At 41.4% G+C, this 16,035-nt stretch overlaps 1 protein-coding gene across 2 annotated transcripts in view; it reads left to right on the top strand.

Annotated features, from left to right (window-relative positions):
• Nucleotides 1–16,035, top strand: part of LYST (lysosomal trafficking regulator) — a 96,962-nt gene that overhangs the window by 71,748 nt on the left and 9,179 nt on the right. For both annotated transcript variants that reach the window (XM_056852338.1, XM_056852339.1), the window contains 11 exons: nucleotides 647–702; nucleotides 1,244–1,396; nucleotides 2,651–2,895; nucleotides 3,026–3,092; nucleotides 3,918–4,074; nucleotides 4,648–4,788; nucleotides 6,842–7,059; nucleotides 9,130–9,360; nucleotides 12,640–12,829; nucleotides 13,125–13,261; nucleotides 14,266–14,364. In XM_056852338.1, coding sequence (XP_056708316.1) covers nucleotides 647–702; nucleotides 1,244–1,396; nucleotides 2,651–2,895; nucleotides 3,026–3,092; nucleotides 3,918–4,074; nucleotides 4,648–4,788; nucleotides 6,842–7,059; nucleotides 9,130–9,360; nucleotides 12,640–12,829; nucleotides 13,125–13,261; nucleotides 14,266–14,364 — 1,694 coding nt within the window. The remainder of the gene's footprint in view (nucleotides 1–646; nucleotides 703–1,243; nucleotides 1,397–2,650; nucleotides 2,896–3,025; nucleotides 3,093–3,917; nucleotides 4,075–4,647; nucleotides 4,789–6,841; nucleotides 7,060–9,129; nucleotides 9,361–12,639; nucleotides 12,830–13,124; nucleotides 13,262–14,265; nucleotides 14,365–16,035) is intronic.

The raw sequence follows: 16,035 nt of genomic DNA, 5'->3' as shown, positions 1-16,035 counted from the left end.
CTGTCCTTGCACTCTCTCTTTGTAGATGCCTCTGTTGGCTGCCGCGACTGATGGCCCCTTTGGCCTTGCCGCTGGTCCTCCAGGGCAGAGGCCCAGCTGAGAATTGTCCCAGTGAGATGAATGGCCAGTTCACCCCGGTTGGCCACTGGAGATCTGATTGGCCCTGCAGATTAGAATGAATGTTGTTTCAGCGGCAGCTGCCACACAGTGTTGGTTTTATTCTCTCACTTCTCTATATCAGTGTGTTTTTAAATCACCCCTCTTCTCCCCTGTGCTTAGGCTTCCTCTGTGTGGTTGACTCTGCCTCCTGTGGCATCTGTTTTGTGGTTGTGTCTGCCACCCTATGTCAGAATCCCAAAGGTGCTCACAGGTTCAAAAAGGTTGGGGACCCACCCCACCCAAGAGACTACTGCATTTTTAGGGCATATGTGGGACTCTTCGTTGTTCGGCTATGACAGACTAACATGGCTACCTATCTGAAATGAACATGTTTCGATTACATTTTGACAGCATTCAGTTGCTGAAAACATACTGTCAGATTGTCTTCATTAGCTTGCTAATGGTGGTAGCACACTTCCATTGTGGAAATCCACTAAAATAAGTTTGTTTAACACAAAGTATATATCATGTGTTTATCATTGGGCAGGTAAATGTGGAATGTATTTTGTGGAAGACAATGCTTCTGATACAGTTGAGAGCTCAGTAAGTAAAAACTGCTTTGTTACTTTTCCCCCCAGATCAATTGTGCAAATCTTTTCTCCTTTTTAGTCATAATCAGAATATATTTGGGGACAATCTGTTACTGTTTTAGAAGTCCTGGGAATTTCGTTATGTAGAGGTTTTTAAACATGTTTTGTGAGCAGCAGTTTTTGTTGAAGATATTTCAGAAGCAGCCATCCATAGGATTGAAGTAGGAAAATATACAGATAGGAGTTGATTCTAATTAGTTTAAGGACATTGGCGTCTCTTCTCTTTTCAGGGCAGTAGTCTCAAGTCAAGAATATGTGTTTTTAGTTGCAATCAATGGAATGAGAATTGATTAGAATATTTGTTAGCCATAGTATAGGGATGGTTTTCGATGCCTACTATATGCTCAAAGATTTTATAAAATCTAGAAATTAAATAACAACTGTAATTTAATTATTTAATCAGTGTTGCTTATTAAAATTAGTTAAATTAAAATAATCTGATATGTAAGAAAAATTAGAAGCCTGATAACCATAATATGCTTTATTTTCTTCAGGGTTTTCATGGGGAAACTGAACCAGCATCATTTTCTTGGACATATGAAGAAATCAAAGAAGTTCATAAGCGTTGGTGGCAGTTAAGAGACAATGCTGTAGAAATATTTTTGACCAATGGCAGAACATTACTGTTAGCTTTTGACAACTCAAAGGTAAAAAAAAAAAGATTTGTGGATGCATATTTTTAATTTATTTTGTTTTACTTCATTTATACCCCACTTTTCTATCCAGTGGGGACCCAAAGTGGTTTACAACAGCACCACCCCTCTATTTTATCCTCGCAACAACCCTGTGAGATAGTTGAGAGTATGTGACTGTTCCAAGGTCACCCAGCAAGCTTCCATGGCAGAGAGGGGTTCGAACCTGTTTCCCAGAACCTAGTTCAATACTTGCACCACACTGGCTGTCATAGAAATGTTGAGCATAGGTTTCCCTAGTGATTTCTTTAGTACATATCGAAATAATCTTATTCATACTATACTTAAGATAATTTTCCATAGCTTTATTAGAGAACCTGCTTTTCTGCAAGAAGAAAACTTGATTTCATCAGTTAATGGACTGCCTAAAATTTCCCCATAGCAGAACTTCCTCCTCCCCCCCAGCTTTTCCTGGGGATTGGTGAGAAGCAGCATTTCAAGAGAGGGTGGGATATAGCAGGATGGGGAGACAAGGGAGTTGTGCTTTCTTCTTCCTTCTGTTAGCAGAAATTCAGTGGGGTCTGAGCCCTTATCTACTGTGAAGTCAAACTGTTGCCTTTAGTGTTGTTGTAGTCAATTTTTATTCTTGGCAAGAGGAAAAACAGTTTAGTTTTGAGGCCTCTGAAGCACTTTATATAAAACAGTGTGATAGATTGGGAGCAGAGGAGATTGAGAGTAGATTGATAGTATACTAACTATTAAATATCATTTAAGTCTGTACAATTGCCTAAATATGTTTGTGTTGTGAGACCAAGTTGCTTCTGACTTTTGGCGACCCTATGACTTAATGACCTCCAAATGTCCAACATTGACAGTCTTGCAAACTGAAGGCTGCAGCTTCCTTTATAGAGTCAATCATCTCTTGTTGGGCCTTCCTCTTTTCCTGCTCCCTTCAACTTATCCTAGCGTTATTGTCCTTTCCAGTGAGTCTTGTCTTCTCATAATGGGACCAAAAGTACGATAGCCTCAGTTTAGTCATTTTAGCTTCTCAGGAGCATTCAGGCTTGATTTGATCTAGAACCCACTTATTGGTCTTCTGGATGGTCAACGGTTTCTGTAAAACTGTCCTCTAGGACTTAACTGATACATGTAGATGTGTGACTAAAGTATTGAAATAAACAAATAACTACCTTAGAATTTACGTGTGATGCAAGAAACTAAATTATTTGTGTTTTAGTGGAAGCTTGATGTTTTGGTTCTTTCTTTTAGGTGCGTGATGATGTGTACCACAACATCCTAACAAACAATCTTCCTAATCTTTTGGAGTACGGCAACATTACTGCATTAACTCACCTATGGTACACAGGACAGATCACTAACTTTGAATACCTCACTCATTTAAACAAGCACGCTGGACGTTCCTTTAATGATCTCATGCAGTATCCAGTATTTCCTTTTATACTTTCCGACTACACTAATGAAACACTGGACCTACAAGATCCAACTGTTTATAGGTAAAACAAAGTGTCAAAGTAATAAATGTATTAAATTCACCTATTGCTGTGACCTTTGTTGCTTTTCTTAAATTATAGCAAGCGCTCTTATTTTATGATTATGACCCATGGCTAATGTTTGTAATTTCAGAAATTTGGTCAAACCAATAGCTGTACAATCAAAAGAAAAAGAAGATCGTTATGTGGACACTTACAAGGTATTTAATCCTTTCTTCTTTAGTGCCGAGTTAGTATGGGAAGGGAACTTGATGTATTACTAGCAAAGTAGGCTTCTTTCTGCACTTTTGTATGCTTGCTCAGATGAGTGAAGGGGAAATGAAATTTACAGCTCAATTTCCCTCTCCCGAGCTTCTGTTAAGAGCTAAGTGAATGTATCCTATCCAGTACTGATGGATGCCTTTCTTGGCTGCTACTGCTTATTCTCCTGACTTTGTCTGAAGCTGTCTGGTCCAGTCCCAAGCTCCCATCTGCTTGGACTAAATACTATGAGTTAAATGTGTGAGTGGATATTTCTTGTTTAACTGTTGTAAAATTATCTTGCTGATGCTGGGGTATGCTTTCTGATGATTTTCTTTCAGTTACGGTTTTCTCTACACACCCTGTCTTCATGAGATGATGCAGTGCCTAGAGGCTCTAATTGTGGATTTAGGTCCCTGTGAGAACAGTGTAACATTTAATTTGAATAAATGGAAAAGTAACCTTCATAGCCTTCATAGCCTAATGAAACCTTCATAGCCTTCATTAGCCTTTCTAGCCAAATGTATTATGTAGAATCAAGGAGATCCCATGTTTGAATAAACACAGGATCAAGTGGACAGGAGAGAGACCCCCTTTTGCAGGAGTGAAGAAAGCAAGGAAGCAAACCTGAGCCACCCCCGGTACAAGTTAGAAGGAAATATAAGCTGAATAGTCTCTGCAGACACTGATGGAACAATACCTCCCTCATCAGCTCATCTAGTTACAAATAAATTGTGGTATCAGTGTTATACTGGTTACTTGAATGACAATTTCTGTTCTTGTAGTATTTGGAGGAGGAGTACCGTAAGGGAGCTAGAGAAGATGACCCCATGCCACCTGTGCAGCCTTATCACTATGGATCTCATTATTCCAATAGTGGAACAGTACTTCACTTCCTAGTTAGAATGCCTCCTTTCACAAAGATGTTTTTAGCTTATCAAGGTAAGCTTATGCTAACTTTTTGATCACAAAAATAACAGGTGTTTATTGTGTTTATTGTGTTATAAAACCTAGCTTAACAGCCAGTTTTCTTTAGTACTCCTCAGATGAGCATATCGCAGTCCTTAGAAATTCATTAGATTAAAATAATGACCTGCTGAATTGTGCCTCTGCTAGTAAATATATGATGAGTCATACTTGTGTTATTTTCTCCCCCATCAAAGTTCTATTTATTGATCTGTCTGGTATACTTTCCAAGGTGATTTTTAGATAGTGATTTAAAATAACCTCAGAAGTACGATTTCAGAACGCTGAATACTGGAACTGAACAGTACTAAAGTCATTTTTCTCTGTCTTAGAGAACACAGCATAGAATTGAGGTGTATAAGATAAAGTTGTTTTGTGGTTTTTTCTTCATAGTTAATGTTGTTTGATTGAGATTTGAATGTAGTGAAGGGCATGCACTGTATCAGAAATGAACTGTGCGAAGCTGGTACTTTGTATAGCTGATGAGTGCAGCCATGTAACCTGTGTGCTGTATGCTTGTAACTATTTTAATATGGCTTCATTTTACAGATCAGAGTTTTGACATTCCAGACAGAACCTTTCACTCTACCAACACAACCTGGCGTCTGTCATCATATGAATCTATGACTGATGTAAAAGAGCTCATCCCAGAGTTTTTCTATCTTCCTGAGTTTTTGGTCAACAGAGAAGGTATGTTTTAACCCCCCCCCCCCGCCGCCAAATAAAATACGTTGACAAAATTGCCAGCAGCTGCCATCTTCAGTGCTCAGTCAGCGCTTGAGTGAGGTAGTCAAGTGGGTGAGGGAGAATAAACTGAAGGTGAATCCAGATATGATGAAGGTTGGTAAAATATTTGCATTGAACAGACAGTTTTCCTCACTGCCGATGGGGTGTGATTTTCATTGAAGGACAGTTCAAAGCTAGGGAGTCCTTACTAGATCTAGGTCTCCTGTTAGAAAAACAGGTAAACATGGTGCCTGGAGATGCTTTCAGTTTGGAAGTTAAGCCCTTCCTGCAGGTACCTGATCTGGCCACACTGATCCATCAGGGGCCCCCATATGACCCTGATCCAAACCAAATAAATCACTTTGCTGTTACTATTTAGGCTAGTCAGGGCTACTCAGGCTGCTGTTGGTGGCTGAACAACTTCAGGCTTTCCTGAATGAGGTAAATCGTTCAGATCCTTTTTAGTTTGGTTTAGGCCTGATTCAATCCCATAAGCAGGCCTAACACCAAATTGGAAAGGATGTAAACAATTTGCCTCATCCACGAAAGCTTGCAATTGTTCAACCACCACCTGTTGTTGTATTTGCATTTATGTTCTTCCAGATATGTTCTTTGTTGTTGACAACTGGATGTATTGTTAATTGCACAAAATTGTTTTTCTTATCAGATCTTATTCATTACTTGTTTACATGGTTATGCTGCTGTTTTCATACAAATAGTTATATTTCTGTGTGGGTAGATGGGCATATAAATGCAACAATATTTTTTATTTATTTAGGGTAAATAAACATTCAAGCTTCAGGTTTAATACCACAGCAGTCTGTGTCATGGCAACATCTAGGAGTTGTTTTTGGACCTACTAAAAGTTGTTTCTATCAGTTGAGCTTCAGTCTTTTTAAGGTGGTTGGTGAGTGCAAAGGCTATCCTATTAGGTACATGCACCAATGATATTAATTCAAAAGTGGGAATTTTCTGAGAATTTGAACTGCAATGAGGAGTGCCATATGGTGCATCTTTTATTAACTTTTAATATTACAGATGTACTGTATATACTCGGGTATAAGCCGACCCGAGTATAAGCCGAGGTGCCTAATTTCACCCCAAAAATGCAGCCCCCCAAGTTTACCTTACCGGGCTCCAGGTGCGCAGGCGGTGGCGGCGGCAGTGGCCCCCTCCCTGCGCGCAGGAGGCCCCACAGGCCGCTCCTGGCCCGCAGGGAAGGCGCGTGGGCAGGCGGCGGTGGCGGTAAGCCCCCCCTCCCTTCACCTACCGTATTGACCCACGTATAAGCCGAGTTGGGCTTTCTCAGCCCTTTTTTTGGGCTGAAAAACTCAGCTTATATGTGAGTATATACGGTAAGTTAAATGCTTGGGAAAAGATCAAATGGTGAGAAAGAAGTTTTGTGGTTTAGCCCCGTGGCGCAGAGTGGTAAAGCTGCAGTACTGCAGCCAAACGCTCTGCTCATAACCCGAGTTCGAGCCCGACGGAAGTCAGTTTCAGGTAGCCGGCTCGAGGTTGACTCAGCCTTCCATCCTTCCGAGGTCGGTAAAATGAATACCCAGCTTGCTAGGGGTAAAGGGAAGATGACTGGGGAAGGCACAGGCAAACCACCCCGTAAACAAAGTCTGCCTAGTAAACGTCGGGATGTGACGTCACCCCATGGGTCAGGAATGACCCGGTGCTTGCACAGGGGACCTATACCTTTTTAACTACATAAAACCTGCATTTTTTTCAATGTTACTGTTTTGAGAGTAGAAAAGTTCTAGCTTTAGTGACTGGACTTGGATCAGAAGACAACAGTTCAAATCCCTGCTTAGCCACTGATATTCATTGTGTGACTGACTGCATGTCCTTGCGCCAGTTATACATTCTTAACCTTATAGGATTCTTGTTATGGTAAAATGGGTGGAAAAATGATACACTACTGTGGGTTGCTTGATGGAAGGGAGGAAAGTTTTGGTGCTGGCTATTCAAGCTGAAGCCAACTAATAAAAAAAATCACTGTTTATATTTATAGGATTTGATTTTGGAGTGCGTCAAAATGGGGAACGTGTAAATCATGTCAATCTTCCACCATGGGCTCGAAATGATCCCCGGTTGTTTATCCTGATTCACCGTCAAGCTTTAGAATCTGATCATGTTTCCCAGACAATTTGCCATTGGATTGATTTAGTGTTTGGGTATAAGCAAAAAGGCAAGGCTTCAGTTCAAGCTATCAATGTCTTTCATCCTGCTGTGAGTACTTTCCTTAACTTATTCTTCATTAATCCATGGTGCAGAATCATGGAAAAACCTGAAAAATTCAGCTGATTGCTTGTAACTGACCTCACTTAGAGTTTTCCCTTTATGTTATTGCCATCCAAGGAGCATAAGTATAAAGAAAGGTCCAGCTAAACTGAATGAAACCAGCTCATATGAAACTTTTGCAAAACTTACTCATTTCTTTAATTAATGGACTCTCAACAGAGTTCCTGAGGTGGTGTGCAGATTAAATTACCATAAAATTTCAGTAACCCAGTGGCATAAAACAAGAACTAAAAAGAGAAGTGCAATAATATTACATCAACAAAGTACCCCATCAGAAGTGCAATAATATTACGATAAAGTACGCCATCAAAACAGTAATTAGCAGCGTATAGAGAGAACCAATAGTAGCACATTGACTAACTCAAGACTTCAACAAAACCCTGTGTGGGTGAAACAAGAAGTTTTAACCAGTTGCTGAAAGGTGGATAGTTACAAGAATACTTTCTGAAATAGCAGTCTGATTTTCATAGATGCATTTGACCTTTTCCTCTACGGCTTTTAGTTGCAAAACAAACTAATGTCTCTTTAAAACAAAACATAGTTCCATAGCTTCATCTGAACTTGCGAAGTCGTTGAATCAAGGGCATTTTAGACAGATGTGTCTTCACTTAGGCAGCTAGCTTCTATATGGTCTTTTCCCAGTATCTGGTGGTGTGTCGGCCTTCCTGGGCTTCCTCTCAGGTTGTGGGTATAAGGACTCAGAGACCAAGCTGACCAGCTCCAGATTCTCCACTCAAGATTTCCACCAGCTTTCTGTAGCTCTTAGCTTCCATCTGCCTTGCTTTGGAAGTGCTTCTGTTGCTGTTGTGGCATCCCTGCCCCCAATATCAAGGTCAGGCAGCCCATTCGTGAAGGGGGGGCCAGTTAGGCAGCGGCCAGGAGTGGCACAGCCACACCACCTCCACAGAGGCTTAAAAACATGTTTAAAAATTTTAAAAAGAAAATTACCCCATTGACTTCAGCAAGGCTGCGCCATCAAAAAAGGTGTAGCAACAGAGCAGCGCAAGGGGCCATTCCTGGGGCGAAAGAGGTTAGGAAGCTACCTAAAGGCAGCTCCACCCCCAGGACACCAGCACAGGGACTTGCGCTACTGGAACACTGCCAGGAGGCAGCACTGGTGCCTGAGCCCCGTGCAGCTGTGTGACGTCCTGGCACCGGTGTGGATGCCACCTGTGACAGCGTAAGTGCCCCTTAGCTTGAGTTAGATGAGCACGTACATCGGCTCAGGGTCATACCGCCTCCTGAGGTTCTTTGCTCCCCCCCTTCAGGATTGCACGGTCAGTGTCACTTCTGATATAGCAACAAAAACATCTACTAGGCAGTTTTATCAGATGATAGCATTTTTGTCGAACAGCAAAACATCCCACCCTATTTTATATTTGTTTACAGGCCAGAAGTCCCTTATCAGGATAGATCATAACACCTAGTTCTGATTTTATTATAATTTTAGTCCACCATAGAGAAATTTGCAACATTATTTAACCAAATCTTACACTTTCAGATTTTAAGCATATAAAATTATGTTTAAACTCTCATAGGATGGTCCAGAAAAGAATAGTAATGGGTATTGTGTTCATAGTAAAATAAAGTGCTATCAAAGTTCTTTGTTCTCAAGAGAAAAGGTTGATGAGCCATGACTAAAGTTTATTTTTGAGGTGACCAAAAGTAGGAAGCAAAAAAGGATAGATACCCTGGCTGCTGCCAACAAAAAATTTAAAAAATTAACTTGGTAAAAAGTTGCCACTCTTATTTTCTTTGGGAATATCAATTTCCACGTGTCTGTTCCTCATTCTCTGGCAAGAATAAAAACCAAGAGCATGTTATTGATAAGACCATTACTTCCAGTGTGCAACTTTCATGTGATGTTGTTCTAGCTTGGCTTTGCAGAGTTTTTCCCCCAGTATATAACATTTTATGTGTACGTAGATATTGAAGTTCATCAGAATACTCTAAAAAACAAAGAGATTCTTACATTGATGCATTTGGCTCCCATTTTAGACATATTTTGGAATGGATGTGTCTGCTGTCGAAGATCCAGTTCAAAGAAGAGCTCTAGAGACGATGATAAAGACATACGGACAAACACCTCGCCAGCTGTTCCACACTGGACATGTCAGTAGACCTGGATCCAGACTTATTATGGAAGGGGAGCTCCCTGCTGCCATGGGATTATTAGTGCAATTTGCTTTTAGAGAAACAAGGGAACATACTAGAGAGGTCATGTATCCGGTATGTTAATGTCATTCAAAGGCTATTCAGATTAATTTGTGTCAGTTTTAACAGTCTCTGCAGTGTGTTGTCCATTTTAAAAGGGGGAAAGGTATTCTGAATATATTTCTTCATCGTTTATTTAATGCGGAATTGGTATTCTCTCTTTTTGCTTGCTTCAAAAAATCCGATCTTGATTGTTCCTCTTGGGGAAGTAGAAAGTTATATCTGGCCAGGAATTTCTCTTCCTTCTAAAGCTTCTGCCAAAGTTATGTGTAGAGACTGGGATTTAATAGCCATCTGCGATTTCCCACCGCACTGTTTTCTCTTTAAAGGAGACTGTTTTGTTGGACTCCATGGCACCACATAAATCTTTTATGCCTTGGAGTGCTTATTTAGTTTAATGGCCATAGATTTTTCTATACGAAGGCCTATCAATGACTTGTTAGCAGAGGTCTCAAGGTATTTCCCTTTTTAAAAAGAAAGCTTTCCACAAATAAGTGACTCCTGGTCCTGTGAACTACAGTTTGGAGAATGATGCTATAAGTGCTTTACCAGTTGAATGTGGGAGCTGAAATTGCTTTTCAGTATAAACACAGTTAAGAACATAAGAAAAGCCCTGCTGGATCAGACCAAGGCCCATCAAGTCCAGCGGTCTGTTCACACAGTGGCCGACCAGGCGCCTCTAGGAAGCCCACAAGCAAGACGACTGCAGCAGCATTGTCCTGCCTGTGTTTCACAGCACCTAATATAATAGGGATGCTCCTCTGATACTGTTCTACGCTGTGAGTCAATCTGAAAAAAAGGGTGTTCCGGGGGGTGGGGATCAGGATGGTACCTGATGGCACTGCTCCCAATTTCCTGATTTCTGTGCTGTGGCCTGTATACCCTAAGACACATTCATATTGGAGTGTACACAATCAATAGCATGGAGGCTTGGTGGGACCAGCAAGCTTAGTTATGAATTCCCACCCCTTCATGTGTACACTCTGAATTCAGTGACTGCACAAGGCTGCCTCATGACCTACAGATCTGCATTGCTGTCTGGGGAAGAAAAACTCAACAGCAGCTTTGAGACCCCAATAAAAAACTCAAACGAAGAAGCGGTTCCTTGATTACGTTGCTTGAATCCCCAATGTCGCTAAGTTTTGACCATCATTTTGGACCTTAGAGGCCATTGCTATTAACGCAATGCCATTGAAATTACCTTAGGATCATAGAGTTGGAAGGGACCACCAGGGTCATCTAGTCCAACCCCCTGCACAATGCAGGAAATTCACAACTACCTCCCCCCACACCCCCAGTGACCCCTACTCCATGCCCAGAAGATGGCCAAGGTGCCCTCCCTCTCATGAACTGCCTAAGGTCATAGAACTAGCATTGCTGACAGATGGCCATTTAGCCTCTGCTTAAAAACCTCCAGGGAAGGAGCACTTACCACCTCCCAAGGAAGCCTGTTTATCTACAACTTGGTTAAAGTGTCATCATGGCTAAAACAACTGTGATTGGAAAAGTCCTAGTTCAGATGGTACCTGTGAGCTTGCTGGATGATCTTTGACAAGCCACCATCTCTTATCCTCACTAAGATGGGGATACGTTTGGCCTACTCAAAGGGTAAAGATTACCGATTTGATGTATCTGCTTTGCTGTAGGACATCAGCTCCATACAGATAAAAACTATACGTTTGAATGGCCTGAAACAGTTAAGCAGCATATATGTTGGAACTAGCTCTGGGTTTCTTTTTCATATTAGGGCTCTGGAGCATTTCTGAGGGATTGCTGTTCTGCAGTCAGCTGGGAGAGGAGCTCCTAATTGATTACAAATGGCACACTTTGTTAGTGTGCTAGTGCAAAATCAGAAGTGAAAAAAGATTTTTGCCCACACATCCCATTTTCTTCCTTCCACCTCTACACAGACCATGAGCCACCTTCTCCCCTCCCGGCTTCAGTCCCCTCTCCCTGTCCAAGTCTCTACAGCCTGTCGCCCTGCAATTTATCCTTCATCCTTCTGGCCTAGGCCAATAGGAGTGAGGGTGTGTGCTTCACAGTTGACAGCCGAAGGTAGCGTTTTGCATGCTGAGAAGTAAAGGGAAGAGGAGGAGTCCAAGTCTTGGCATTACTGGTACTGGAATGTTTAAGGAGTGGGAAGGGAATGGAGGCCCTATCTGCAGAAACAGTGACCACAGAAATGAGAAGAAAACAAAAGGGAGGGCCCTTCCCCAGCTCCATACTAAGGCAGAGAGCAGGGAAATTACACTTCCAATTAAGTGAAGGTACTGCCAACTGCCATGACCTGGATGGCCCTGGCTAGCCTGATCTCGTCAGATCTCAGAAGCTAAGCAGGGTCAGCCCTGGTTAGTATTTGGATGGGAGACCACCAAGGAATACCAGGGTTGCTGTGCAGAGGAAGGCACTGGCAAACTGTTAGTCTCTTGCCATGAAAACCCCGAAAGGGGTCACCATATGTCGGCTGCGACTTGACGGCACTTTACACACACACACTGCCAACTGCCAAGCACCACCATAGTCTGCAGTAGGGCCAGCCGGTAAGGTGCACAAAGAGAGTGTCCTTGGACTTTGGGGAGAGGCTCAGTGGTAGAGCATCTGCTTGGCATGCAGAAGGTCCTAGGTTCAACCCCCAGCATCTCCAGTTAAAGGGACTAGGTAAGTAGGTAATGCGAAAGACCTCTACCTGAGACCCTGGAGAGCCTCTTGCCGGTCTGAGTAGACAATACTGACTTCGATGGAGCAAGGGTCTGATTCAGTATAAGGCAGCTTCATGTGTTCATGTGAGTCTGGACCCCATGGTGCATTACAGATCTAGGATTACAGCCTTCCAGTTGAGAATTTGTTTGATCAATCCTTTTGTTACAACAGGACTTGTTTTCTCAGAATTCCTACCTTCAGTGGTTCAGATGAGATCTCTTCATCCAGCCTTGCCATGGCAAATGCAGAAACTGTAACAATTGCTCTTGCTATTGCTGTAACAATTGCTATTCTACTAAATTCCAGACAGACTGCAATGATAGTATGCTTTTATCCAGAAAGCCTGTTTATCTACCCAGAAAATTATCAGATTAATCTGATATGATCAACCATTGGGAAACTTACTGTCTATACTGTCTCCCCCACCCATTTCCCTTTTGATATTTGTTTTCTATTCTTTTTAGTCGCGAGTTAACTCTTTCTGTGAAGCTTGTATATGAAATAAAACTCCCTTCAGTTTTGCATTGTAAGAAGCCTTATAACTTGGACTTTTAAAAATGCCTTTCTAACAGCTGTTTTATGTCTCTGTTGTAGAGCCCTTTGCCTTGGATCAAAGGCTTAAAATGGGGGGAATACGTAGGCTCCCCCAGCTCCCCAGATCCTGTTGTCTGCTTCAGCCAGCCACACGGCGAGAGGTTCGGTTCCCTTCAGGCTCTGCCAACTAGAGCTGTTTGTGGTTTGTCCCGCAAGTTCTGCCTTCTTATGATCTATAGCAAAGAGCAAGGTAACAGCTAACTTGTCCAGTACTGTACTATTTATAAAGAAGTCTAAGAATTTCTGTGACAGCCTCAGACGTGAACACACAAAATACCGCCTGTATCACAAAAATTAAAAATGGCCATGTGTCTAACGATTTAAATAGAGTTGTAAAAGGTTTAGCTGCCATCATTGTTTAGACATTTTAGCAGCTACTTTAAAAGTTAAAGATCAGTACGTGTTCCTATTCCTTTTTGCTTTTGTGAACCAGCATATAAAATTTTTAGCAGTACAAGATCTAAATATCATCACTGTTGTTTCAGGTGTTAGAAGCATGCACAGTACAGATATACAGTGGTCAGCCATTCTGAGCTGGGGTTATGCCGACAATATTTTAAGACTAAAAAGCAAGCAGAGTGAACCACCAGTGAATTTTATACAGAGCTCCCAGTTTCATCAGGTAAAATTATTTAACTCTCCTGATTCAAGTTTTTAATCTATAGAATGCAGTTAGGGAAAAAAATCCAGAGAGGTAGGTGCCTGTGTTTATCAAAGTTGAGTCCTGTGACGTCAGAAACTGACAGTTTTATTGTGATATAAATGTTCATGGCCTAGAAGTCCCCATCACATGTTTGAAGCATTATCCTAAGGCAGACATACTGGACTTCCTGAATTTTCTGGCCTTTCGGCCTCACTGGGTGTTTTTTCTTTTTCTTGTTTGCTTCATTTATAGTCCACCTTTCTCGAAGTGTATCTGTGTGTGTGTGTGCACACGTGCGCATGTGCGCATTGAGGATATCATCATGCATGTGATGAAGTTGTTAGGCATTGAGAGCTTGTGTCATCAGAGAATCGTTGCCTTGTATGGAGCCCAAACTCTTATGTGTGGAAAAAGAGCTTTCGGTGCTCTCATTCCCCCCTTCCCCTCAACCTTATGAAGCTGTCTTGTATCAAATCAAGCCACTGGTCCCTCAACTGTTAAACTTCTAAAAACTGTCATACACATAAGGAACTACCAGTGCAATTGTGTGCAGAAGAATCCCACACAGAGTTAGTACAGTCTAATCATCTTGAAATCAATGGGGTCTGTACTGGAATAATTCTGCAAAGGATTACGGTGTGTGGTGTAGTGGCTAGAGTCTTGGACTAGGGTCTGGGGGACCCAGGTTCAAATCCCTGCTTCACAGTGGAAGCTTACTGGGTGACCTTGGGCCAGTCACTCTCAGCCTAACCTAGCTCACAGGATTGTTGTGAGGATAAAAGTGAGGAGAGGAGAACCACATAAGCCACTTTGGGTCTTCGTTGGGGAGAAAGACGGTGAATAAATGAAGTAAATAATTTTTAAAAAACTATAAAATATGTACAGGATGGTTGATACTGAAACTGTTGTGCTGATTCATATAAATTGTCTTGAAAGCTCTTTGTGTCTGATATTCCGTTTCAAACATCTTTCTTTTTTCCAAGGTTACAAGTTGTGCTTGGGTCCCAGACAGCTGTCAACTTTTTACTGGCAGCAAATGTGGGGTCATCACAGCATATATGAATAGATTCACTAGTAGCACAGTAAGTACATGGGAATGAAGCATGAGTGTGTAACTATCTGGCTGTAGTAAGTTGTATTCATGGATTTTTCTTCTGTGCCGTAATTTTTTACAAACCTGAATGGGAGAAATCTCCGCTCGATCTGTGTCCCCTCCCCTCAATCAAATTACTTTTCTGAAGGGACTCCTTATTCTAACAAAACATTGTGAAGTGGTTATGTTTTCATAGGCTTGCTAGGCAACTGACATCTTGCTTATAACATAGGTAATTGCTGATCCATACTACAGTAACCATGAGGCTGGACTACTGTAACATGCTTTGCATGGGACTGCCCTTAAAGACAATCTAGAAACTTTATCTTCAGCTTGTTTACGATCTCATATTAACCACAGTTCACACACTACATCAGTAAATTATTGCATTGGTTGCGTATTTATTTCTGGGTCCAATTCAAGGTGCCTCTTGGTGGCGGAAAGTGCTGTCTAGTCAAAGTTTTTTTTCCAATTAATAATAATTAGCCCATACATTCATCACCATAGCTTCTTCTATAGTTCTTGGCTGTTAACATTTGAAAACAGAATATTTGGCGTATATCCTTAATACAGATCTTGACTGCTGTAACACATTCTATTTGGGGCTGCCCTTTTAAAAACAACTCTTGAGACTTCAGTTAATACAAAGAGTAAGAGCACCTCTGTTAGCTAGAGTAAGCTGCTTCATTCTACACTCATTTTTGAAACATCTTCATTGATTACCTATTTGTCTCAATTGAAGGTGATGGTTGTTACTCTTAATGCCTTTTCACAGCCTGGGATAAATGCACCTTAGGGATGCTGTAAGTGTGTGTAATGTATATTTTTTCCAAACTCATGTCTGTGAGCCAGCTTCATTCCTTAGATCTCCTTGTTCCACCTCCCTAAGGAAAGCTGGAGCAGCTCCAGCCCACATATGGGCCTTTTCCAACTGCACTTCCAGTATAATGGAACGGTTTTGACATTGGAAGATAGGAGCCTTTCTGTTCTGCTAACCTTTTGAGAAGGCGTGCAAAGCAGTTCTGTTCAAGAGATCTGTTGGTTAATTGGAGGGGGGGTGTACTTTGATTGTTGTACATTATTGTCACTTGTTTGTTAAAAGTTTTATTGATATTAACTTACAATTTATTTATTTAATATTGATATTTTTGTCAGCCAGTTTGGGTCTTTCAAGGGAGAAAGGCAGGGTATAAATATATCAATAAGTAAATTAATAAACATAAAAATAGTAATGCATCAAGTGCTCAAAATACATGTTTGCAACATGGGCTCATATTCAACCCGTAAATATGTTTGCCATAAATATAACCATTCTTCTCCTTGTTGCTTATATGTCCCTCCATGGAACTAAACAATCTGCATGGGAGCCCCTGAGCTCTTTTGTTTCCTTGCAGCTTCTGTGTCTAGTCAGCTGCCTGAGTTGAGCCCATATGGTGTGACAACATGCTCATACGCTCAGTAGCATCTGTTCCGGTTTCTATTCCCAGCCAAGTAAAGGTGTAGGGGAGCAATTTGATTCTGTTCAGTGCAAGAAACATCCAGCAAATACCGCAACCTCATACGAGAGTTACTTACTTAACTTGTATTGCAGGACTAAGCATTGTTTGATGTGTGGGTGTAACAGACTGTTCACATTCACTTGAGAACTTATATGCTGGAA

This window comes from Euleptes europaea, chromosome 7, assembly GCF_029931775.1.
Source record: "Euleptes europaea isolate rEulEur1 chromosome 7, rEulEur1.hap1, whole genome shotgun sequence".
Classification (NCBI taxonomy): Eukaryota; Metazoa; Chordata; class Lepidosauria; order Squamata; family Sphaerodactylidae; genus Euleptes; species Euleptes europaea.
The sequence above is the reverse complement of the archived record's forward strand: the minus strand, read 5'-3'. Positions and strand labels throughout refer to the sequence as shown.